At 44.2% G+C, this 26,988-nt stretch overlaps 1 protein-coding gene across 8 annotated transcripts in view; it reads left to right on the top strand.

Moving 5' to 3' along the window:
• RELB (RELB proto-oncogene, NF-kB subunit) overlaps nucleotides 1-26,988 on the top strand; it is a 708,968-nt gene that overhangs the window by 465,871 nt on the left and 216,109 nt on the right. For all 8 annotated transcript variants that reach the window (XM_078660918.1, XM_078660919.1, XM_078660925.1 and 5 more), the window contains 2 exons: nucleotides 2,450-2,665; nucleotides 20,804-20,872. In XM_078660918.1, coding sequence (XP_078517044.1) covers nucleotides 2,450-2,665; nucleotides 20,804-20,872 — 285 coding nt within the window. The remainder of the gene's footprint in view (nucleotides 1-2,449; nucleotides 2,666-20,803; nucleotides 20,873-26,988) is intronic.

Here is a 26,988-nt window from a genome sequence, read left to right as displayed (position 1 = left end):
TAATGTTCACAGGCAAGGTGTCAATCAATCATCCCTCCTGTGTGGCATTTTACTTTCCATGGGACTCTTTAGCCACGATTAAAGATGAGCAGAATGTAGGTGACTTGCAGGTTCGGATTGGTAAGGCGGGCACTCGGGCAATGGCCGAGGGGCCGGTATCGAAGTTCCAGCTGTGGGCTGCTTTTTTGGTAGCCTGGCGGGCCGATTTGGGCTGTGTCTGGTGTGTTTGGATGTCGCCAAGCGGCCCAGTGGGACCCCGAGTGGCCTTTCTGGTGACAGATGGGCGTCCATTACCTCCCTTTTATCAATGGGCAGAGGTGTCACTCCCTTTCTCTCACAGGGCCGGCCAATTAATGTGTGCATACAGGGCATGGGGCCTGAGCAGAAGTTGCCTCACTTGTTTTCAGGTGTATATAAAACTCAGCTGAAGCAGTGTTTTGCGGAAAGGCAATATGCAAATGTGGGCCCCTTTTTTTAGCATGCCCGTTCCAATTTCTAATCCCAATCCAACCCTGGTGACTTGAGAGCAGGGGTTGGAATGGTCTCCTCTGACCTGTATTCCCGCACCTAAAGTCGGCCTTTGTTCCCAGCGCAAAGAATTACATGAGGATCTGGCATTGTGGGTTCAAATCAGCATGTGCAGCTTCCATTTCCCTCAATTTACCACCTAATCTGAGCAGGTGGTGAATGGGGGCGAGGTCTTGTGCAGGGGGTGGTCTTGTGCATGAGGGTATTTGGGGTAGCTATGCCTGGCAGAGTGGTTATGTGCTCTCAGTGGCTCAGAAGAGCCTGGGCCGAGGCCCGGCTGCTTCCTCAGCCTGATCATCATGTGATTTCTCTGACCTGTAGATTCAGGCCTGGTTTTACCTCCCTACTGACTGCAGGAACACCGGTGCCTTACTGGCCTTACCGAACTTGAATTACTCATGCTTCACCGGTTACCTATTGTGGCACATAAGTGGTATCTCCATTATTCAGTGGTGGGTGTGCTATTCCACAGATATTTTCAGCTGATTGTATACATTACAAATGCCCTATTTCACATTGTAAATTAGCAAGTATGAGGCCTCTTTTGAGATGTCGCATTCCTTCTTAATCTCGTGAATGTCTTTATGTAACGCTTCTAATTTAAATGCTGCAGCATAACATCAGAGCAAGAAGGACGATTTGAAATGTCATTGACTCCTCTTTTGACCGGCTTGCATTGTGTTGACAATTTGTTCACACCGAAATCTCTCTGGTTAGCCCAGGGTAGATGCGGCTTCTCTCCCAATGTCTGTATTCTCATCTGATTAGCTTAAGAGTCAGGTGCTTGACACTTAGCTGTAACACCTCCATCTCTCAGAAGAAAAGCATGCCATCCAGTAGCCGCCTAGAAAAGCATTCTTCTAGAAGATGTCATTTGAGTACATGGCTCACTTTGTCGGCAGGCTCGGGAAACACTAGTTTATTTTCTAACTTTCTGCTTAATGAAATGCCATCCTTTTGTTAAAGATAGACAGCTCAGTTCTTCACAGTGACTTGTATAAGCAGAACGTAGCTGTCAATCGTACAGCAGGTGCAGTAGCACAGGAGCCCGTGATTGTGAGGAGTTTAGTGTGTTCCATATATGGCTATGTATAAGTACTAAACCTAGGAGTCGGAAGGTCTATTTTGCTTGCGTGCAATAGAGTCCCTGTCATCGGTGCTGCTACATTATGTTTAAGTCATATTTTTCAGCCTTTGGTCGGACTCCCCCAATCCGAGTCATCAGGAAAGCATTCCTGAACCGAGTAGTTCGGTATGCTTTCCGATTGAGATCAGAATCGACCCCAAAGTCTGCAGTGCTACTGATAATTATTGTAACTACAGACTCCAGTATTTTTCTTTGCTTTAAATTTTAGAAGGGACATTAAGGCACAGTGCACCAGTGTTTAAAACAAGGCCTTTTTAGGATTTAAACCTCATTTGTTTCAGGAAAATGTGCAGGACAGCTTCAAGAGTGGCCCTCTGCATCAATTGGAAACCCTACTGTCCTGTCTATTATATTCTGAATGAGGGTTGGCCAAACAATGCGCCACAACTTCTGCTTTTGAACTATTCTGTAATTTGCTTGACACTTAATTGTAACCACTGCCCAGACATGCTTCTGTTTGTAATTGCAAAAGGTAGTTTATAATAGGGAAATTATTAATGTTATCTGAATGTTTCTAATCATAAGCCTCTTTCCAATAACAAGCACCCTCTTCTTAACCCCAGCTAAGGGAGTCGATGATATATGAGGACTGCACACAGCATCTGGTTTTTTTTTTTAAAGCAAGGTCAACTTTAGAGTCCCTGTTTTGAAGCATTCTCGGTGAATTGGAAAGCTGTATTTCTAAATGAGTATCGGCCTTGTTACTGTCTTGCCTGGTGAGAAAAAAGTGCCTGTTGAATTGGAGTAATGATTCCTCTTTTTCCTTCTTTTCAGAGGACATTGCTGTGGTGTTTCACAAAGAGGCGTGGGAGGCCAAAGCAGACTTCTCCCAGGCGGATGTACACCGACAGATTGCTATTGTTTTCAAGACTCCCAGTTACCAAGATCTTGAGATCAGTGAACCGGTCTGTGTTGAGGTGTGCTTAGAGCGAGTAACTGACAAAGTCCGAAGTGAAGACTTCTATTTCACATATCTTCCGAAAGACCATGGTAAGCGTTTCAAGTATTCCAAAGGGATGTGCTTAAGGCTTCCCTGGAATGCTTTAAAGGATAATTGCACCTCAGCTCATCTAGCACTGGGATCTGTACAGCTACCAATCAGATGACCGGGTCTGTTCTGTCAAAGGGTTATTCCCTATTGGCATCAAATACCCATAAGTCGTTTTCTTTCATTCAGTTTTACTTCATGGAATAGCTGTCTTATAAACACTTATATGAAGATTATAGAAGATGTATGCCCTATTGTGAATCCTTTCTTGTATGAGGTTGTCGTAAATCAATCTTATAGTCACAACTAGTTACATACTAGTCTTACTAGTATATAACTGACTACTGAGTTACCTACAAATTTGAGTCAATTAACATAGGCAACTATTGTGCATTTTAAAAGGATTTTTTTGGTAATTGCAATCTCAGTACACAGCTAAAATGGAGAGCTTTACAGAAAGCAGGATATTTTGTCACCACAGGTTACCGGAGCATGTGCAGACTTTTACGTAATCCTAATAGAAGCAGGAAAAATCACAGTATCTTTTACACAGAATAAACAACTGCATAAATTGCAATCATTATATCATTTGCATAATTAACATTCTTTATGTTGTGGATGAATGAGGAAGTGGGGTCAGGGGCAAAGAATGCACTGAGAAGAGTAGGGTCCTGAGTTGTTTTCTGAATGCTACCAATGGTGATGAGATCTTAGGTGGATGAGCCCATTCAATAGGGAGGAAGTGAAGAAGAAAAATGCTTATAGCCTTGTTTATTTCCTTTCAGTTTTTGGGTACATTCAGGAGCACTCTGTTAGTGGCCGGGCTGGACCATGCATGGCCAATGAAGGCATGTTTTTCTGCTAGGCAGTCCACCTTTTATATTGTGTGTATATATGTTTCTTCGGTATTACTGTTGATTCACATTGATTTAAATTTCATGTCTGTTGGTATTTGGAGTCTCTGGAATTTCCTGGAGTGTAAGAATGATATGGCAAACGTTTTGTTCTTGTGTCATTGGTCAGGTGGTGACTTTGATGGACTGTTTTGAATGGGATGATCATCGGATCAGGGAAGCCAGTTTTGCCTCAAAGTCGGGTACCTCTAGGATCTGTGTGGTCGTGTGATAGGCAAGTGCTGGGAGAAACTGTTTTATTCTGTGTCAGGTCAGATGCTGATAAGGTATCAGTCTCTTTGGTTCATATTGAATCTACCCTTCACAAAATGGCCTGAGTCCCTTTATAAGATAAAGGATTCGCACAAACAAATGTGAAGCGCACTGCACAATCAAAGTTCCACATAAATTGAGCCCATTCTTTGCAAGTGATGTCCGAAAAAATCTTTATGTTCAAGGCATCTGTGCTGTAGATACACACGCTTTGCATACTCCTGCCATCTAGTGTTGGGTCTGGATGTTTGCAAGATGTTTTTCTTCAAAGAAGTCTTTTCCAGTCAAGAGGTAAGGTGACTCCTCCTTTTGGTGACAGTGCGCATGGTCATCGACTCAATTGTTAGATTGTTTTTTCCACCATCAGGTTCGGACGAGTGCTGCTGCACTTCTGAAACCGTTCTTCGGGTTCCCCTCGACGCGCAATCCTCTCTACCCTCGACAGTATTGTTTCGTACGCATTTCCCACTTCTCCACGTTTCATTTCGGTCAACAGAATCTACCTTTCGATCGGAAAGCTTTGTGGACGGCCTTCGGACCTAACCGCATCGGATCAGCTCTCAGTTGATGGAACGGACGCCGTTCAAATACTGCCCTCAGTGCCACAAGTATCCGTGCACTGATTCACACAGGGTGTGTAACTTGTGCTGGTCTCTCGAGCACAAGGAAGAAGACTGCGACGCTTGCAGATCGATCCTTCGCGATCTTCGGGCTCAATGTCAAGAGATGTAGCGTCAGAGCATTGAAGGAATGCCGGATATCTTCGGGGAAGATTCTGGTCAAGAAGACTTTGATGCATCAGCTGCAGAGGAGGAAGAAGCCTTCTCCAGGCAGGACTTCGACTCAGAGTTTGACATAGACCTTGATGCGAAAGAACTGCCACAGAGACAAGGTGACGTGAGTATGGAAGACCCCTTGCCCCTTCAAATTACTCCCAAAAGCACAAGGCTTCGGCACCACCTCTGCCTTCTGGCCAAGGTCGGCACCGAGACGATGTTTCCGCCGCCCCGCCTCCAGGCCCGGTACCGAACCAGCCAGTCAAGCCTTCCGGCTCGATACAGAGTCAATAAAAGACCTCGTTGGAACCGAAGCCCTCTGGTTCTGAACAGAAATCTGTCTCAGAGCCGAAATCCTCCATGCCGTAAGCCAGGCAGCCATCAGAGCCAAAATCTTCAGTACGGAACGGCCAGTCGACACCGGCACCGAAAATGTCAGCGCTGAAACTGAAAGATGTCCCTTTGGATCTGAATTTAGATATTGTCCCACTGAAAACGGATCTCAAGCAAAAGAGACTATATATTAACCCTGAGACTGGTCCTATTCATACCAAGCTGCCTCAGACACATAAGCTTCGTGATGAGGACACTCCCTACAAAATACCTTTAAAGAGGAAATCTGTTTCTACCAGTCCTTTTCATCTACCACCATCATCCTCCCCACCACCTCCATCTACAACTGCAAATCCTTTGCAAATCACACCTCAGTATTCTCCACAATCTCACCATGATGAAGATGATGCTGATGATTGGGGGACACATTTGCCACTAGATCCATGGACAGATTATACAATTGATCCGCCAGCAGATAATGACCCAGCCAAGCCTTCCCTTCCGGACGACAATGTATCCCACCAGGAACTCATTGCCAGGGCTTCACAATATCATGGAGTGGCACTGCACAAAGAATCATTAGAAGAAGATTTTTTGTTTGAGACTTTAGGATCCACACATAGGCCGTCACAAACACTTCCTATGCTTATGGGCATGATGAAACACACTGATGAAATTTTTAAGGACCCAATACGAGCACACATCTTGACTCCTAGGTTTGACAACAAGTATAAGGCCTCCCCAACAGACCCAGTATTTACCAAGTGCCAGTTCCCATTAGATTCACTAGTAGTGTCTAATGCTTGTCGGGGGCTAATTTCCAAACATCAGGGGATGCTCTTTCACCAGATGAGGAGTCTAAGTTAATAGACACTTCTGGCAAGCGCATACAACCTGCAAATCAATGGCTCATTTCAAATACACAGGGCCTTTTAGCCAGGTACGACAGGGCACACTTGGATGAAATGGAGATATTGCTTCAATATCTCCTAAATGAGCTTAAAGTTAAAGTGCAGGATTTAGTAAATGAGGGTAAGCTAATGTCAAATTCCTCCATAAGGTGTGCTCTAGATGCTGCTGATACCGCGGCTAGAGAGGTCAACACTAGCATTTTGCTTAGGAGATATGCTTGGTTAAGGATCTCTGGGTTCAAGCCCGAGGTCCATCAATCCATTCTTAACACGCCAGTTGATAAAGAACATCTTTTTGGTCCTGATGTAGATCAGGCATTAGGAAAGATGAAAAAGGACCCTGAAGTGACCAAGTCCATGGGAGCGCTGCAGTCTCCGTCAAACAGGGGCTCCTTTAGTCGTTCCTTTTACAGAGTGGGGGTCCAAAACCACACTCGCAGACCAGAATACCTCAGCCTACAAAGGTAATAACCAGTCCTCTCACTCAAAAGGCTTTCTTCGAGGAGGTTATACAGGAAACAACTTTAAAGGTAGGGGTAGGGGCAACACACCTCGTAGCTCCCCTTCCCCTAATAAGCAGTGACTTGCCCACACTTCCCCCGACTATACCTCACCTGTCGGGGAAAGACGTCAAAACATTCTCCCCATTTGTCAATCTATAATAGCAGACAAAGGGGTGATTGGAATTATCCAGCATGGTTATTGCCTGGAGCTTACCAGCAATCCTCCATACATGCCACCTCAATCTCACAAATTGTCTCCAGAACACCCACAATTGCTCGAACAGTAAGTGCCATCTCTCTTACTAAAAGGAGCTATAGAGCCGGTTCCAACACAGTACCAGGGCTCAGGAATTTACTGTCCGTATTTTCTCATTCCAAAAGGGGCGGTTCCCTAAGACATATTCTGGACAGAACATTTTCACATGGTGACCCATCAACAGGTACTTCCACTTTTACAAAAGGCAGATTTTATGTCTACTCTAGACTTAAAAGACCCACATTTTCATGTTCTATTTCATCCAGCTCATCGCAAATACCTCAGATCTGTAATAGCTGGCAAGCATTACGAGTTCAAAGTACTTCCCTTTGGAGTGACTACAGCACCCAGAGTATTTACCAAATGTCTGGCAGCAGTCCCTGTTCATCTCAGAAGACGATATTCACATCTTCCCCTATCTAGACCACTGGCTCATCAAAGCAAGCACTTACCAAAACTGTCTACAACACACACAGAACACAATAGACCTACTTCATCAACTGGGCTTTACGGTCAAAGCACAAAAATTTCACCTGCATCCGTCACATATGCAATCTTAACTAGGAGCTACTTTAGACAAAGCTCTAGGCTCTCCCAGTGTAGCCAGAATTCACAATATTCAGGCTATGATACTAAAGTTTCAGTCCAATCAAGCCTTACCAGCCAGAGTGTTGATGCAATTGCTGGGAATGATGTCGTCTTGCATCGCAATTGTATACTATGCCAGACTTCACATGCATCCCCAACAAGAGCGCTTGGCACATCAGTGGAATCAAGCGCACGGTCAATTACCCAATCTAATGTTGATAGACGCGCATACCCATCGCTTTCTGCATTGTTGAATCCCACAAAACGTATCAAACGGACGGCTTTTCATCTTCCCTATTCCACAGATCGTGCTCACAGCAGAGACATCTCTGCCAGGTTGGGGTGCTCATCTCCAAGAATACACAATACAAGGCCTGTAGAGCAACAAACACAACAGCCTCCACATCAACTATCTAGAGCTTCTAGCAGTTGTTCTAGCGCTCAAAGCTTTTCAAACTCACCTCATAGGCAAAACTGTCCTAGTCCAAACAGACAATATGACAGCAGTGAATTCTGTGCAAAAGCAGGGGAACACATTCTCTCCAACTGTCAAGACTCGCTCATGCCATTTGGAATTTATTTTCTAGCAGAACACATCCCAGGAGTAAACCACTAAATTGCCGACCTTCTCAGCAGAAGGAGACCGCAAATTAACGAGTGGGAACTTCATCCCCAAGTTCTCTTTCTGTACTTTCAACAATGGGGATTTCCACAAATAGACTTGTTTGCCACAGCAGAAAACGCAAAATGCCCAAGCTTCGGCTCCAGGTTCCCACACCTGCTCTCAAAGGGCAATACCAAATGGATGAACTGTCGGGGATATTTGCCTATGCTTTTCCACCTCTCCCGTTCATTCCGTGTGTGGTTCGGAAGCTCAGGCAAACATCCCTCACACTAATTCTAGTAGCTCCTACATGGGCCTGTCAGCGATGGTACACGGCCTGTTGGAGCTGTCACTAGTTCCACATCAAAAGCTGCCCCACACCTCCACTCTCCTCACACAGAACCATGGAGAAATCAGACATCAAAATCCCAAAGAACTGAACTTAGCGATCTGGTTCCTGAAGTCATAGAGTTTGGTTATTTACATTTGCCACGAGACTGTATGAATATTCTAAAAGAAGCAAGAAGGCCTACCACCAGAGCTTGTTATGCAGTAAAGTGGAAAAGATTTGTTGTATTCTGCAATAACAACAAAATCAACCCTTTAGATGCTTCTATACAAACCATTATCTGTTACAATTACAGGAAACTGGAGTAGCATATACATCGATTTGTTTGCACCTTGCAGAACAGGCAACATCTGTCACTATTCAGAGTTCCAGTAATCAAAGCTTTCATGTAAGGGTTGAAAAGAGTAATACCACCAAGGATTCCTCCTGCCCCAGTTTTGAATCTCAACATTGTTCTCACAAGGCTCATAGGTCCACCTTTTGAACCATTGCACAAGTGCCCCTTGCAATTTGTCTCATGGAAGGTTGCTTTCCTCATTGCGATCACATCACTGAGGAGAGTTTGTGAGCTACAGGCATTAACCTTAGAAGAACCCTTCTTTCAGCTACACAAAGACAGGGTAGCTCTACGCACCAACCCTAAATTCCTCCTCAAAGTAGTTTCTACTTTTCATATAAACCAAACGGTTGAGTTACCAGTCTTTTTTCCTAAACTTGATTCTGTAGCAGAGCGCGCTCGTAACACGCTTGACTTTAAAAGAGCTTTATTGTACTACATAGATAGAACAAAAGACTTTAGCAAAACAAAACAACTGTTGTTGTATTTGCTTCACCTCACAAAGGCAAACCCATCTCTAAATCTGGTATTGCAAGATGGATCGTTAAATGCATTCAAACATGCTACGCTAAAGCTAAAATAACTTTACCCATACCCTCTAGAGCGCATTCCACTCACAAATTAGAGGCTTCTGTGGACTTTTTGGGTAACATTTCTCTAGCTGACATATGTAAAGCAGCAACACGGTCTGTACCACACACATTTACCAAACATTATTGTGTAGATATATTAGCACACTAACAAGCTAATGAGGGCAAAGCAGTACTTAAAACACTATTTCAAACACCTGCAGCATCTACAGGTTATCCACCACTGTGGTAGTATACTGCTTTATAGTCTATGCAAAGCGCGTGTATCTACAGCATACATGCCTCGAACGGATAATGTCACTTACCCAATAAGCATCAGTTCTTGGCATGTAGAGCTGTAGATTCACATGCACCCACCCTCCCCCCCCGGGTACCTGTAGTTGTTGCAGTTCTTCAATATACATATATACTCATGGGCACTATTACCGAAAGGAGGAGTCACCTTACCTTGTGACTAGGAAAGACTTCTTCAAAGAAAAACAACTTGCGAACATCCGGGCACAACACTAGATGGCAGGAGTATGCAAAGCATGTGAAACTACAGCTCTATATGCCAAGAACAGATGCTTACTGGGTAAGTAACATTATACTTTTCTTTTTTCATAGAACATAACGCTTGAAGGCAAGCCAACCACCTACTTCGTTTCCATGCTCTGCAGACATAAAAAATCAGAAGAGAGTATTTGATTGAGTCTAAACACGAAATCGGCTGATTTAGCAAAAGAGTGTCTGGTCTTGAAGAGAACCTCCAGCCAGCAATAGTGGGGTTCGAAACACGTTGACCTTTTTGTTGTGTTTGGCAAAAACAAGTGTGATTAATAATATGATTTTTCTGCCTGGTTAGACAAATTGTAAAAAGTGTGTTTATTAACTGGCGCAGTGCAGAAATTGTTCTTTCTAAGAACTCACACTGTTTTTTGATTGAAAAACTTTTGTTGAAAAGTTGTGGAACTAAAAGATCACTTGGTTGTCTGTTATGTGTTACATGTGTTGTCTGTGAGTCAGTCGTATTGATGTTGTCCATTAATGTTGTAATGACCCAAAGTCATTGATTGTCTCGTTTGGTCAAATATTGGTCTTATGGTGTATTTTTTACAAAAAAACTTCTTGAATTGTGATATATGTTACACATGATAAGATGTGTGTAAAATGATTCTTGAAATTAAAAATTATATTGTGTGATACATTTTGAATTAGGGGGGTGTTAATTTGGTTGTTGTTACCTTGGGATTCGTTCTTTAAAAACAAAATATCAGTACAGGCAAGGTGTTTGTTGTATTTTGATAAGAGGCTCAGCCTTGCTGATTGGAGCTATACCCTTCGTTGTTAGAGAGGATCTACTATATTGTGCACAGTCCAATCAACCATATTCACCAAAATTCAAATATCAAGTGGGTTAAGGGTATAACACTTGGGCCCACATCCACTTTAATAGGTAAATAAAATATCAAGTGGGTTAAGCGTATAAAATTCGGGGCCACGTGTACTTTAATAGGTAAATGTGACCTGTACCAGCAACTCGACTGGGCCCTCTATAGAAACAACAAATGTATACTCCTACACTCTGGAGTACCACGCCCTGAAGTTAGTATTATAGAACTCTCCAGACCAGTATTTACTCCATTTGTATGTGAATACGTGGAGTTTTTATATATGTAATGCAAGAACACGATCAGGCAAGGCACTTAGATAAGATTCATCAAAATTAACAATTCAACTCAACAAGGAACCTACAGGTAGATTCATGAAAGGAAAATCGGCTTGCAAAGGGCCAGATTCTGCGAATCTGGCCCTTTGCGAGCGCAATTTTTGCATTTGGGATTCATCATCCCAAATGCAAAAATCGCTAATTGCGAAATCGCATATTTGCGAGGAATTGCATTTAAGGAATCTCTATTTGAGATTCCTTAAATGCAATTCATTAACCATTTCTTTTTGCGAATTGGCTATTCCTGGCCGCTATTTACCACGAAGTCAGACACACTCCTTTGGACATGTGTGTGCGCAACATCTGGCTACATTTGCTTTTCAGGGGTGCTACAGGGTGTCCTTTGGACACCCCTGGCACCCTTGAAATTGCATCCTTATTTGCGATTAGCAATTTGCTATTCGCAAATAAGGAAGATTTAGGAATCGCAATATTTCTTGAAATTCCTACATGAATCCCGTTTTGCAAGTCCTTAATAGCGATTCCTTATGAATCGCTATTACAGACTCGCAAAACGGGACTTTGATGAATCTAGCTGCTAGTCAATTAAAACTGTGATACCCTCATTGCTATATCTAGAATCCGATTGAGACCAGCGTGCCAGGTCGGCCTTACTCAGTACTTAAAAATGTCCGATCTATCTGGGTGGTAGCAACGTAGCAACAATGCGTAAAGTACCTGGAAGGAAGCTTTTGTGCGTCCTATCCTGAAGAAACCAATGGCAGATCCACGAGAATTGGGCAACTATCGCCCAATCTCCCTCTTACCTCTACTGGCTAAAATGCTGGAGAGCATGATTAACAAGCAACTGAGCCACTACCTGGAGAAGAACAAAATCTTAGACCCCTCACAATCAGGATTCCGACCGGGTTTTAGCACAGAAACCGCCTTACTAGCAGTCACTGACTCACTCAGACTAGAAACAGACAAAGGTGGATCGGCAATACTGCTGCTATTAGATCTCTCCGCAGCATTTGACACCATCTCACATAAAATGCTAGCGGAGAGACTGGCCTCATGTGGAATCCAGGGAACAGCTCTAAAATAGCTACGAAACTTCATGTCCGGCAGAACACAAACAGTCATGCTTGGCTCTTATCTTTCAAACCCAATCAGCTTGGATAGAGGGGTCCCTCAGGGCTCCTGCCTAAGCCCTACCTTGTTCAACATTTTTATGTCTCCTCTGGCAAGGCTTGCAGAACAACAGGGCTTTGAGATCATCTCTTATGCAGATGATACTCAGCTCATGTTCCCGATCGGCACGGACATAGTAGCTGAGAAAGCACGGTTTGCCAAAGGTATGCTTGTAATCTCTGACTGGATGACGCAGAACTGTCTCCAGTTGAATCCTAGCAAGACCAAGATAATGCTAATGGGCAAAGCCACTGCTAGTTGGTCGGATGACTGGTGGCCTGCCCAATTGGGAACAGCCCTGTCCCGACCCAATGTGTTAAAAACCTCGGGCTGAAACTAGATCAGACCTATCTATGAAGGACTACATTGCCGCAACAACCAGTGCTTGCTACTATAGCCTGCGTTTGTTGCGCAAAATCCTCCCCTTTATGCCGACTACCCATCGTAAAACCCTGGGTCCAGGCTATGGTTATCAGCCGTCTGGATTATGGCAATGCTCTGTTGGCAGGGGTTGGAGAGACCCTGCTGAACAAACTGCCGGTGATTCAAAACACTGCAGCTAGAATGGTATTGAATTGCCCAGAAGGCACTGCGTCGGCTCCACTACTGCATGAACTCCACTGGCTTCCAGTGAGAAAAAGATCACACTAAGATCTGCTGTCTCACGTATACAGCACTTAAAGGAAGAGGCCCCAAATACCTCCGAAAGAGACTTAACAAATATGTACCTCTTAGAACCCTGAGGTCAGGGGCACAAGATCTCCTACAAATTCCACGCATAAGGCTGTGTCGCTCTGGAGGAAAATCCTTCTCGTACCTAGCTCCAAGGTACTGGAATGAATTACCAGTTTTCCTTCGAAAAATGGACACCTACAGCACATTCAGGACACAGCTTAAAGCCTTCCTATTCTAGTTTCATTTGCTCCCTTTCAGTTGCAGGAAAAATGCTAGACAGCGCCGAGATGCCCCCGGGTGAGTCGAGCGCTATACAAAAAGCAATAACATAACAACGTTCTATGCAATAAGGGGACACAAATAGTCCCAGAGTTGTCAAATAATGTTGAACCTCCAGAAAATCTTACCTGGGTCCGTACAATGACCTGCCTGCCAAGTTAGCGTCTCTCTGTGAAACCACAAATTCCCGAATGGCCCTTCCGAGTATGTACGTCGGCGTAACTGTATCTACGTTGGTATACCTCAGTAAATCTTGAATTACTACATGGCTACGTGGCATCAAAGTAGTCACGATGTATATATGAAAGGCAAAAAAGTTTCTTCAAACTTATCGTTGGGCGGACTTCTTATAATGAAGTTCATCTCATAATGATGTTGGTGAAGGGCGATATCTTAATTGGTTAGAAGCATTAACCAGATGCTTGATGTTGGGATTCAGCGAGTCACGAGTTAAGGAGATTTTGAGGTGTCTATTTGAATATAATGAAAAACCAAAGGTGATGATGGACGGAGCTTTGACATTACAAACACTCACCCCCAGTCAACTGATCTGGGTTTAATCCATCACCGTTCTTTAGCTCACTCCGCCACCCCAGTTCAGACATGGCCATATGCAAATCAGTCTGACCCTGTGCCTCATGGGAACAGTCCAGCCCGAACTGCCAAGCCATGTCTTCCCTGGACCGGAATCAAGCTTCCCAGGACCGGTTTCTGGCATTACAGCCGTCTTCAGCCGGGCTTGCTTGACTCCAGTGGCAAAGTGAGCAAGGGACTCACGTCTGAGCATACCCTGCTAACTTAGGGCGAACAAAGAAAAACCAAAGGTGATGATGGACGGAGCTTTGACAATACAAACACTCACCCCCAGTCAACTGATCTGGGTTTAATCCATCACCGTTCTTTAGCTCACTCCGCCACCCCAGTTCAGACATGGCCATATGCAAATCAGTCTGACCCTGTGCCTCATGGGAACAGTCCAGCCCGAACTGCCAAGCCATGTCTTCCCTGGACCGGAATCAAGCTTCCCAGGACCGGTTTCTGGCATTACAGCCGTCTTCAGCCGGGCTTGCTTGACTCCAGTGGCAAAGTGAGCAAGGGACTCACGTCTGAGCATACCCTGCCAACTTAGGGCGAACAAAGAAAAACCAAAGGTGATGATGGACGGAGCTTTGACAATACAAACACTCACCCCCAGTCAACTGATCTGGGTTTAATCCATCACCGTTCTTTAGCTCACTCCGCCACCCCAGTTCAGACATGGCCATATGCAAATCAGTCTGACCCTGTGCCTCATGGGAACAGTCCAGCCCGAACTGCCAAGCCATGTCTTCCCTGGACCGGAATCAAGCTTCCCAGGACCGGTTTCTGGCATTACAGCCGTCTTCAGCCGGGCTTGCTTGACTCCAGTGGCAAAGTGAGCAAGGGACTCACGTCTGAGCATACCCTGCCAACTTAGGGCGAACAAAGAAAAACCAAAGGTGATGATGGACGGAGCTTTGACAATACAAACACTCACACCCAGTCAACTGATCTGGGTTTAATCCATCACCGTTCTTTAGCTCACTCCGCCACCCCAGTTCAGACATGGCCATATGCAAATCAGTCTGACCCTGTGCCTCATGGGAACAGTCCAGCCCGAACTGCCAAGCCATGTCTTCCCTGGACCGGAATCAAGCTTCCCAGGACCGGTTTCTGGCATTACAGCCGTCTTCAGCCGGGCTTGCTTGACTCCAGTGGCAAAGTGAGCAAGGGACTCACGTCTGAGCATACCCTGCCAACTTAGGGCGAACAAAGAAAAACCAAAGGTGATGATGGACGGAGCTTTGACAATACAAACACTCACCCCCAGCCAACTGATCTGGGTTTAATCCATCACCGTTCTTTAGCTCACTCCGCCACCCCAGTTCAGACATGGCCATATGCAAATCAGTCTGACCCTGTGCCTCATGGGAACAGTCCAGCCCGAACTGCCAAGCCATGTCTTCCCTGGACCGGAATCAAGCTTCCCAGGACCGGTTTCTGGCATTACAGCCGTCTTCAGCCGGGCTTGCTTGACTCCAGTGGCAAAGTGAGCAAGGGACTCACGTCTGAGCATACCCTGCCAACTTAGGGCGAACAAAGAAAAACCAAAGGTGATGATGGACGGAGCTTTGACAATACAAACACTCACCCCCAGTCAACTGATCTGGGTTTAATCCATCACCGTTCTTTAGCTCACTCCGCCACCCCAGTTCAGACATGGCCATATGCAAATCAGTCTGACCCTGTGCCTCATGGGAACAGTCCAGCCCGAACTGCCAAGCCATGTCTTCCCTGGACCGGAATCAAGCTTCCCAGGACCGGTTTCTGGCATTACAGCCGTCTTCAGCCAGGCTTGCTGGACTCCAGTGGCAAAGTGAGCAAGGGACTCACGTCTGAGCATACCCTGCCAACTTAGGGCGAACAAAGAAAAACCAAAGGTGATGATGGACGGAGCTTTGACAATACAAACACGGTATGCTCAGACGTGAGTCCCTTGCTCACTTTGCCACTGGAGTCAAGCAAGCCCGGCTGAAGACGGCTGTAATGCCAGAAACCGGTCCTGGGAAGCTTGATTCCGGACCAGGGAAGACATGGCTTGGCAGTTCGGGCTGGACTGTTCCCATGAGGCACAGGGTCAGACTGATTTGCATATGGCCATGTCTGAACTGGGGTGGCGGAGTGAGCTAAAGAACGGTGATGGATTAAACCCAGATCAGTTGACTGGGGGCGAGTGTTTGTATTGTCAACGCTCCGTCCATCACCACCTTTGGTTTTTATTTGAATATAATGCCTTTTTGCGAAGAGCCAAGGGAAGACGTTGAGAATAGTGTCAAAGATGCCATTACATGTGGATAGACCTCCAAATCGTAGGTTTTGTTGAAAGCTGCTGAGAGCTTAAGGAGTGTATGCGGTGGGGTCACTTTGTAATTCAAAGGACATCACTGATCACTTGTGGGGGACTTGAATGCTTTATCTGGGCTGACACTCGGGATCCATCCCTCACTGATAGAGGCATAAAGTAGTGCTGCCCTCCAGATTGCTTTAGCTCTCCTGTTTCAGAACTCCATCACCTCTGGACCCTGGCAGCTCTGGCCCCCCCGGCTACACTAGATGCTTCAGCATTCAGCAGGTCCTAAGCGACTCCAGTTTCCCTTCCTTGGCTTATGTTATCCTCATTTTGTTGTACCCTATGTCCCCAGTTTAGTGTGGACTGCACTGTATTTTATCTGTTTATATGTCACCCGCTGGTGAGACTCATCAGCACTGATTCGCCCTGTCTAGGGGTATTGACCCATGACTTTATGTGATCACCGTGAACTACTCGCCTGTTTTTCTTTTTCTTTTGCTATTAAGAACTGCACATTATGCTGTTGGCTGTCACTTTTCTATTTCCTTCCTTTCTGCTGTATGAGCACTGCTCTGACCGTATGTTTTAAAAATGTGCAAAAATGTTAATAAAAAGATTTAAACCAAAAAAACACACTGATCACCTTTCGGACAGCTGTCTGCCTTGACATCAGAAGCCAGATTGAGAAGCAAATAGTAGGTTGTGTTGCTCAGTGTGATTTGGAGCTGCAGTACTACTTATTTATCCAGAATTTTGACAGGAAAGATGAGGTGGAAGATGGACGCATAGTTTGTGGCATTGCCAAGGTCCATATTCGACCTTGTTATGTTGTAAACGTATCTAGGACCCTATTTAAATATTCCAGATTTATACCCTTATGTGGTTATAACAAATCATATCCTTATAAAGGCATAAGAATCATATCCATATTTAGTCATAGCTAATACAGTCCAAATATGGCAAGGCTACTCCCATAGATTCCTAGAAAGCACAATGCGTTCTTAAACAAACCAAGCCTCCAGCAGCCCGGGAATTCCCCCTGCTTATGTATTGATTTGTCCTAGAACTCCTGGAGTCCTGAAAGAACTGCGAGTTCTTCGTGACGTCTTATGTCCACCCTTACGTCAAACTCGGCACCTTCCAGGTATAAATATACCAGCATCTGCCCTAGCAAAACACACGGTGGTTTGGAGCAGATCAGCTATCTACTTGCCCGACGCCCTGCTGTGGAAAGTGCCGAAGGAAGCCGACCCTCCCATTGACGCACTGAGAGAGACGTAGTCTTTTCTCCTGCCGAGAAATCCAGCTCCAGTGTTTCCGGCCACCCTTGCGGGTTGCTGGGAGATCGAGTCCTGAGAACGAGATACAAGACCTCCTTCATTCTATAAACAAGATATGGAGCTGATTAGACCCTTAGAGAATTCTTGATTCAGATTCTTGATTCAGATTCTTGGCAAAACTATCTTAACTCAAACTGTAGCTCACTTACTCCTTCACACGTACTAGGCTTAGGTTAGGTACACCGGGGTAGGCGTATCTTAGAAGCACCAATTTAGTACGTTTAGTTATGATTTTATCATTGTATGTATTTTAAACCATTTTAAACACCGTATGGCTCAGAAACCATACCATGCTTTTACCGTATTACTTTGTAATACTCCCTTTACTGTATGCACTTTAGTTCATGATAAGTATTGCAATTGTGGCAACTCACTTCTCTTGCATGAGAAAGAAGACTGTTCAATAAATAACCTCTTTTATTGAAAACGCCCGTCTCTCTGTTTCTCTGCGCTTCTGGTGAAACTAAGCATGCACGATTGACTGAGTGAAATAGCGATCTATTGTTTCCGCGACTCTGAAGATATACTCCTTATTCTGGAGGGAGCAAAGTTGTCATGTTTATGCGGTTGTCAGAAACTAATCCCTTCTTGTCTATTCAGGAAAGTTGACTCCTTGTTTACTCGAGAAAGTTTCTAGTCACCTCTGAGCTAGCTGGCATTCATAATTAAGTCTAACATATTCAATAGAGACCTAGTCGACCTCAGTCCTACGTCTAAACTATCGTTTATGTTATTCAATGCGCAGAGCCTATTGGGAATATAGGAACTACACTACAGTTAATAGGAGTGTTTGTTTTTCAGCAGTATTACAGAGAGGCATGTCTAATTGCAAGTGTGCACGATATCAAGAGAAGGGAAGCTGACACGGAAATAGAGGAATTTGATGATGTGAGGGGTGTATGTCACTTGAGGGCTCTGCCACATGTCAGTGTTCCCTTTGAGTGGGTATCCCGAGTGCATATGTGGGGTAGTAATGTGAGTTAGGGAGGTATTACTTATGGTTTCAGAGGTGAAGAAATATTCAATTTTGATTGCCTGTTCAGTTGAGGGTTGAATAATTGGGGGCGTTATGTTTGCAGAACTGAAACGTTTTTGACTCAAACTTTGCTTTTGTTCTCACTATCAGTGATGATTTTAGAATGATATTCTGAGTTGGCTTGGCCTTTAGAATGTTTAGGCAGAGTTTGTGATTCTGAGCTCAAGAAGGTCTTCAAGAGAACAAGATGATGGCCAATCCTTTTCTAGCTTTTTGATTGTGCATATAGATGAATTCCAGGCACTGGAGAACTATGGTGCATTGTGTTGTGTCTCGTGCATTGGACTTGGGTTTCATATTTTCGATATAGAATGGTTGCATGGGTATCAGTAAATTGTCTTTGTGTGGAGTTAGGTGTTTCTAGAATGGTATCAATATCGGGGTCATTTAAGTGAAAGGCGGAAAAGTTATGTTTGTGGGATTTTACTATAATATTTTTTAAAGGAACTGGATCTGACTGGTGGGTTTTTAGATTGTCCTTTGTGATAAGGCTTGGGCAATGTATGGTGGGGCATCAAAAGGGAGGAGGAGTGAGCATGCAAGGGGTGAGGTATTCGAAATATAAGGTTGACACGTGTATGTACCCCAGATGTGTGAGGTATAGTGATGCTATCACATTTAGCAGGAAGTCTCCGATGGTCTTTGTGTTTTGAGCTTTATGGATATCGAAGCCAGCTATGTAGGTATTGTTAGTGATTGAGAAGGATGTTAAAGCAGTAAAGTCAGAGAAGACTTCTATGCATTTGTTGTAATGACCGGAGGGATAATATGTAGGTTGTGTTGTTAGAGGGAAAGAGGGGTGGGAGAGACTTGTTTGGGTACATCTGAAGCTGCATGATCTGTGTGATTGGCTACAATGAATTTGTGGGTGATGTGCAAGGCCGCCACCAATTTAATGCGAGTGAGTAATTTGTGGATTTTGTAACCTTTTGGGTTCAGATCTTCCGAGTTATTAGTCAAGTCACAATATTAAAGCGTATGTTGGGTTTGCTTTGGGAGGGAGAGTTGTCAGCTTAGTATTTGTGGGTGGAATTTGTGTTGGTGATCATAAGGGAGAGGTGTAGATCTGTGTGGGTGCCTTGTTTAACATTCTGTTGGGATGCATATATGGCTTATGGATTTGTGTCTGCAGTTGTGTTTGAATCTCTGATGGGCTTGTAGGATTGGGTCAGGGAATGTTTAAGTGGGTGGTGATGCACATGGGATTGTCATTTAGAATTCTGGAGTGTTGCATTGTGTTTGAATTAGGTAATTATGATTGACAGGAGAGGCTACTGCTGATTTGTTAGTGTGTAGCCATATTGACAGAAGAGGCTACTGCTGATTTGTTAGTGTGTAGCCATATTAGCAATGAGCACTTCAATCATGTTGAATTTTGTGAGGTGGGTGTTTTATCTTGCTTCATTTAACTATATTTATTAGGAACGAAATAATAGCTTCAAGTTCACAAAAATGCAATATTGACGGAGAAGTGCATTGGTACAATTTGCTGAGATGCTGACTATGTAAGAGACGATGTATACTTCCAGATGGTGAGTGGAGGCCTGGCACTACTCCTTATTATTGTACGCAATTAGATGCAGCCCCTGGATAGTTGGAAATGCTGCACTCTCTGGTTTTAGTGCTGTAGGCATTTTGAGGTTAGACATGGCCAGGAGGCAAGTAAGGGTGCAGGAAAGAGCAATCAACTGCAGATCACATCCCAGATGGTGAAGGGGTAGCCTGACTTCAGGTCCAAATAAATTGGTGTAATTTATTCAATGCAGTCCTTCAGTTTAAAGTCAGACATGCAATGAGGAGAGATGCAGCATCGATCAGTCAGTTTCTGCTCGTCCTCCCAGATGGCGAGCAATTATCCTCTATCTCACAGACTTCCGTTCTAGAAGAAAGATATTGAAGTGTGGATTTCAATTATAAATGGCATATGAATTTAACCCTCACGATGCATCACAGATTAAGAAAAAACGTTCCTATATCCAGAGTGTGTAATGTGTGAACACATTCACATGACAGATACTCGTACAATAAGTGCAGACAATAAAGTGACAAGGAAAAAGACAAAAAATCAACACAAATCATACATTATATACCTAACTCTTTATGTCATTTTGAGCATATAAATCCAACAGAGCTATTTGGTTTTGTTATTCTTGCAAAGTGTTCTTTTTTAGAAATAAAATCTTTCTGACTGCCAAAAAAGGAAACCTTTGAAATCTATGTACCCAGGCAAGTTTATACAACTTCGTTTTCAACATTCTTAGATTAAACTCTTAATGTAGTCTATTTTTATTGACCTTCCACTGTATGATGATCGCAGGAGGTCAGTGAATGAAATCACTGCCCTCAAAAGCTTAACTACACATACTAGTATGGATCATGATTCGTGCATGGTATTCCTTGGGGATGATTTTGAAGCTCATCAGATATATCCCAAACATCCAGACGGCTAGGGGGTTGGTGTAAACCACCTGGTCTTATGTCAAACTAAATATGTACCCAGATAGCACTTATTTAAAGGCTTATGTAGAAGTACAGTGAAAAGTGAAAACAATCCAGTGTTAATACCATTGCCTTTAAATGGTTTTCCATTGTCACAAGAAGCAAGAAGGTTATTGTGGAAGATTCCCGCCAAAGTCATCTACGTGCCCAGCTTTGCATATGTTATATTTATTTTTTTGTTCTGTAGATGCCTATGGAGTGAATCTGAAGAGGAAGCGAGGTTTTCCTGACGTCATTGGAGAACTTTCCAGCTCTGGTAAGCTCATCTGCTTATTCCACCCTTCCCTCTCATCTTCAGGGGTGGTGTGTATGAGGACTAGATACATATTTGCTTTCAGTCTGAAGTATAAGCCCTCATTGCAATAGCCCTATAGGCCTCTGATCTGAACCATTATGTGCGGAGATTCCCAGATAGATAGATAACTGGCAGCTAGAATTATTGTCTGGAATCTCCACATGTAAGTCCTGCAAAAAGAAGTAAAATGCCTCACATTGAAAATAACTGTACTGAATTGGATTTATCGGCCAGAATTCTGCATGTGGTGCTGATTGCCTAAGTGATTTCTAAAAAGGTAATACTCTGGTATCATATAATTTTTCGATTTGCTCGTTCACCCGCCTGTTGGTTCTTTGGCATGACATTCATATTTGCAGTATCTGTGGTGTATTCATTGCTTTGATTTTTCGGAATTCTTTCCAAGAATGAAGACTGACCCCTCAGCCATCCATCTCAATACTGGGTGACAGGGGACACCATGCAGTGTGATTTAGCTCCATGACAAGCTTCTTGTTCAAACTGTCAATCAAATAAGCAAATTACCACCATATCTTATCACATCCTTCACTTATACTGAGATGATAGAATTACGTATTACTAGCTATGCCAATCACATGTACAGGAATCCCTAATGGAATAATGGTTTTAAGCAACCATTTTTGGTGTGTCAAAGAAAAGTATTATTAGTGCTTCCTCCACCCTCTTTATTCATGAGGGTCCTTAAAAATCTGCAACTCAATATATTGGGGGTCTATGGAGGAGCGGTAGGTAACCATGGAACAAGAGAAGGGGGAGTCAGAGGAGAGGTTTGGAGAATAGGAGTAGCAGTTATTGACTTAGCAGTGACATCAACTTGCCAATCACAGTATAGAACTAGTCAAGTCATATTACATGAAAAATTTTAAAATATTTGGGTAAGAAGCAAGAGTGGTAAAAACACTCATCTGATGTTACTTCTGTTTTTCTTATTTGGTCAGGCCAGGGAGCATTTTTTTTTAAATATCAGAAGCACATATAAATCACAGAATATATCATTCCTGGCTGGTTTAAGATGAGGTGAACAGAGATCCAGTGTCTGCAAATGCAGTTAGGTTAAAAACTTTAAATACCCATGAGCTCTTGTAAATATGGCTTCTTATTCCAGTCCTGTATTATATTTGTTCCGCCCCCACTCACCTGTAACACAGGTACTGCAGGAACAAAGAATGTCCCGTTCCTCTCCCAGTACACTATCCACTCATGTCCAATAGAAGTAGAAGAGCGCACCGGGAGAAGGTGGGTAAACAAGGGAACAGAGAAAGGAGATGTGGATGGCCGAATCTATGTTCCCCTCACTGGATAATGCTGGGGGTAGGCACTGGAGGCTTAGGAAAGGAAAGGAAAGGAGAAAAGAAGAGAATTATGAACATAAAAAATTGAAAAGGAAAATCTTTACACATCACCAGACATGTAGGCACTATAGCAGTGTTATTCACGAGGCTTACCCGTTCATAGGCAGAGTACTGTCCAAGGGAGCAGACAAAAAAACACACACATTTCAGTTCCAAAAGTTTAGATTCTAGAAAGGTCTTCTTTAAGCTCACAACCTTTTTTATGTTGTATACCCACTCATCCTAGTCTTCTAGTGGGGAAAAATCCACAAGTGGCAATAAACCTGCACCTCTTTACCCTAGAAACAAGCATTTACAAGGCAATAGGTCTTGCAATGACATTGTTTTGAGCTATTAGCATTGAAAATGTTATTGGTTTTTTTTCCCTGCGTGAAGCATTAATCAAGTAATGGCGTTGTAAATGACAATGTCTTTTACCCCCTGTTGACCCCTGCATACAGACATACATAGAAACCGCACTACAAATGGGCACACATGCATGCACATGCTGAGAAACACATGCACCCCGTGAGACAGACACACTAATACATAAAGGCACACGGGTGCACCGAAGCACATGATCACACACGCAGGCACACTGAGTCACAGGCACACTGAAGCTTTGGGTCTGAATGTCCCTGTTCAAACCTGGCTGAAGCCTGACATTCTTTTTGACTGCCATTTGATCTTGTACAATACGGTCGAAGATGAAATAAAGGTACAACGAAATATTAGGCAAAGACAACGTACTGGCACCCCTTTTTAGGGCTCGCACTGCGACGCAATCACGAAGCGATTGTCGCTGTGGAGCCCTATTGTAATCAGTTTAGCTTTCAAGGAGTTCAAGGGGAGACAAGAGACTGTCACGTGCAGCCTGCCGGAATCGGATCAGGTCGCGCGCATGAACACGCGCTCCGATTCCGGCAGGCTGATCCCCGTCACAATGGAGCGTGCACGTAGACAGACACACACGCGGGCACACACAGACACACGAGCACACACACGCCGCCGCCCCCCCCCCGCGCGCGCGCACACACACACATACACACACACACGAGCACACAGAAAGTGCCGATCTTACCTTAAGCAAAATGCAGATTAAAGTGACCGTTACCAAAATGAAGACTGAAACTAGGATAGTTTGAGACCTTCTGGGCCAGATGTCAGTAGAAACAGTGGAAACATTCACATGCGTTTGCGGGCCCTCACCTGGTAGCGACCGATCTCGGGCTCTTCCCCAGTGAGCCCCTTCAAGCCCACGCAATGCAGCCCGCCGCGCTTTCCGTCCCACATGCACAGATCGTCGCCCAAAGTGAGCAGCAAGTTTCTAATCAGGTGTCTGCTGGGCTGCCGGTTCCCGGCCTCGTCCCGCAGCCGCGCGAACAACACATGATCTGCCAGGGATTCCCGCCACTGCTGTCCACCGCCTGCCGCCATCATACTCCAGGCACCTACGAGGGGACTGTAAACACCACTGAAACAGCCGGGGCAAGACTAGAACCAATGACACTAGGAAGGTGCGTCGCAAACATGCGTCTAACGTCACAAAGAGACGTCATGGAGTACTATAGCATACTGACTCAACTGTGGAATACGGAAACCAGGAAGAGGGCAAGGCTACTGTATTCCGTGTATGGGAACATGACGGCCATATTTGAATGGTGGTCTTTTCTGTATAGCACTGGGAAACTACATTTAAGGAAAAACAAACTCATTTTAATTTGAAACGTTGTGATCAAAACATTGTCTAATAGTTATAGTCTAAATAATCTAATTTAATTAAAATTATGTAAGTATGCGGTTTGCATGACAGTATACAATTTTCACTTGCATGGATTTGAATACGTTTTATATTTTGTTATAAAGGGACCGTTACCTTCAAATTACGACATTTCAAAATTCGGATCGCATTTGCCTACTTTTTGTTGAACGGCATTCCTGTATTTGCTTTTAAAAGCAGCTCTAAGTGGACTGCGTTTCTCAGAATGTCCGAAATGTGAACATTCGTCTTTTAGAGCCCGGTGGACCACGATTCCCAGAATCCCTCCTGCAGAGACACTCCGCCTCCAGTGTCAAAGAGCTCATAAATTCCCAGGCTCGGAAATTGGCCTTGGTACAGTTAACATCATTGTTGTGCTATGGCGGCTGCTCTAAAACATTGTTCCTTGTACAAGGCTACACCTCCTCCTTGGAAAGAGACCTTCAGAAGGGTGCGTTTTTATAAACAAACAACCTGTCGCGTGCATGTTAATGACTGTAACCATCTCTAATGGGGAACTAGGGTTGGTATCTTAGAACGTTCACACACACACGCAACCACAAACACACAACCACAACCACACACACAACCACACATACAAGCACATAAACTACCACACACAACTACACACACAACCACACACATTTTATCATAAAAACACATACTTACAATATATGCTTATAACTGCAAAACTAGTAGTCTATCCCCCACTCCATCGCTATCATCTTGCAAATCATCTTTATACACCAATACAGACTTTGCTAAAAAATGTATGCAACACATTGTCATATACAATGCCAATAACTCAAACTTTAATGCTGCGAGACCTATTGCATTGCAAATGCTTGTGTACTTTTGGATGTAAACCCCATGTTCTCAAGACACAAAATCATAACACTCTGGTGGGGAGCACAATCCCGATCACCACTTACTACAACCAAAAGTCACTGAGCTCCGGAAAGAGTAATTCAAGGGGTGTAAGGATAAGGAAGGAGGGCAAAATATTTTAGGGGTCTGGCAAAGCAGGGATTTCTGAGACCCAAATAGGGAACACTTTTGTCATTTAAATCAAGAACACGAGTGTCTTAACAGCCTTGAGCTGCTCTCATTTATCCTTTTAGATAGTGTCCTTCCTTCATGGAGTAACTATACTGTACTTTTATGTGCTTATAGAGGAAAGGATATATGTAAATTATAATAAGGGATAGGAAAGAGCGAGGGGGAGAAAGAGAGAGAAAGAGAGAAAGAGGAAGGGAGTGAGAGAGAAAGAGGGAGAGTGTGAGAGAGAAAGGGAGAGAAATATTGAGGGAGAGAGAGAGAAATAGTGAGAGAGAGAAAGAATGAACAAGAAAGAAAGAAAGAGAGAGAAAAAGAAAGAAGCAACAGGGAAGAAAGAAGGAAGATGAGACCAAAGAAGGAATTATAAGAGGAAGAAGAAACAAAACAACTGAAAAAAAGAAAGACCACAAGAGAGTGACATAGAGAAAATACAAGAGGGGTATTTGTAGGCTAGAGCGAGAGAAAGAGTGGGAGAGAATCAAGTCAAGAGAATTAAAAAAAAGCTCCAAGTAGAGTGCAGTGTAGTGAAGGCAACAGAGGAAAAACAGTGAAAAGTACAAAAGAAAATAAGAACTAGAGTGTAAGGGAGTGTTTGAAAGATCATGAGGCACTGCAGAAGAGTGAGCGCACATAAGTACTAGACATTCCGATAGTCAGAGAAAGGGTATAAGAGAAAGAACGTCAGTGTGAGGGGAGGGGGTTGAAGGCAAGAGAATATTAGCAGAGAACATGCGAAGAAGGGTAAAAGAGAAAAAAGTAGTAGTGGATACAGTGCATAACTTATGCACCAGGGATAGAGCAGGACTGCTGCCCCACCCTGTCCACATGTAACATCACATGTTCAATGGGTTTCAGGCCTCGGAGGCGTCTACCTAAACCGCCTGCCTCCAGTCTGACCTCAGGAAGTACTTCCTGTCTCACCTTCACTACCTATCGTTCACCGGCAGCACAAGAAACATAGCCGGTGAAAGCTACATAGTGAAGGTGTGAGAGTACACGAGGGAGTGAGATAACTTATCATACTGAAAAATGAAAAGTGTCATGAAAAGACTGAGATATAGTATTTGTGAGAATATGAACAAGAGAGAGTGAGCATGCGAGGTAAAGCAAGAAGAGGGGGGCCCAAGAGAAAATAAGATAAGAATAAAGGAGTGCGCAAAAGAACATGAGTGAGTGAGAGTGCAGGAAACAAATGGGGAGAGCATAAGGAAAGAAAATAAGAAAGGTCGAATGTAGGGTATCGAAAGGGGTTCGGAGTAAGAGCAGGTGAGAGCGCGTGACTAGGGAGAGGCAAGAGTGGAGAGCGAACTAGGATGGGGAAGGAACTAGGACGGGGAAGAATGGAGAGGTGAAAGAGGGACGAAGAGCGCACGAGGGCAATCGAGAGGAGATTAACACAGAGCAAAGGAAAGAAAGGGAGAGGGGTTCTAAAGAGCAGCAAGAAAAATACTCCCTCTTGGCACCTCTCACCCTTTCCTCTCAATGTAACCTCCTCCTCTCACCACTCACTGGACGGTCCCCGCGGGAAGGGCTGTGCTATTCTCTTCCAAAAGCCGCTTAGTCCTTTCTCCAGACACTCACAGGTCACCGGAGATGGCTCGGATTCTGCCACGTGTAGAGCAGAGAGGGGGTGCTGGTGCCTGGAGCGCTCACTCCCAGGACCACCCACGTGGTTCATGAGCCCCCGCACGACCCGCTCAGCACGGTTTATGTGTGAAGGGGTCTGTGTCAGGAGAGAGCAAGACTGCCCCCCCTCCCTTCCGTTCACACGTAAATATCACATGTTAGATGGGTTTCAGGACTCTGATTCATCGCCGTTTAGCATCTACCTAATCTGCCTGCCTCTAGTGTGACCTCAAGAAGTGCTTCCTGTCTCAGGACTTGGACCCCAGAACACACACCAGCGT

The sequence above is a fragment of the Lissotriton helveticus genome, chromosome 9 (genome assembly GCF_964261635.1).
Source record: "Lissotriton helveticus chromosome 9, aLisHel1.1, whole genome shotgun sequence".
NCBI lineage: Eukaryota > Metazoa > Chordata > Amphibia > Caudata > Salamandridae > Lissotriton > Lissotriton helveticus.
This window is presented reverse-complemented; position numbering and strand designations above follow the sequence as displayed.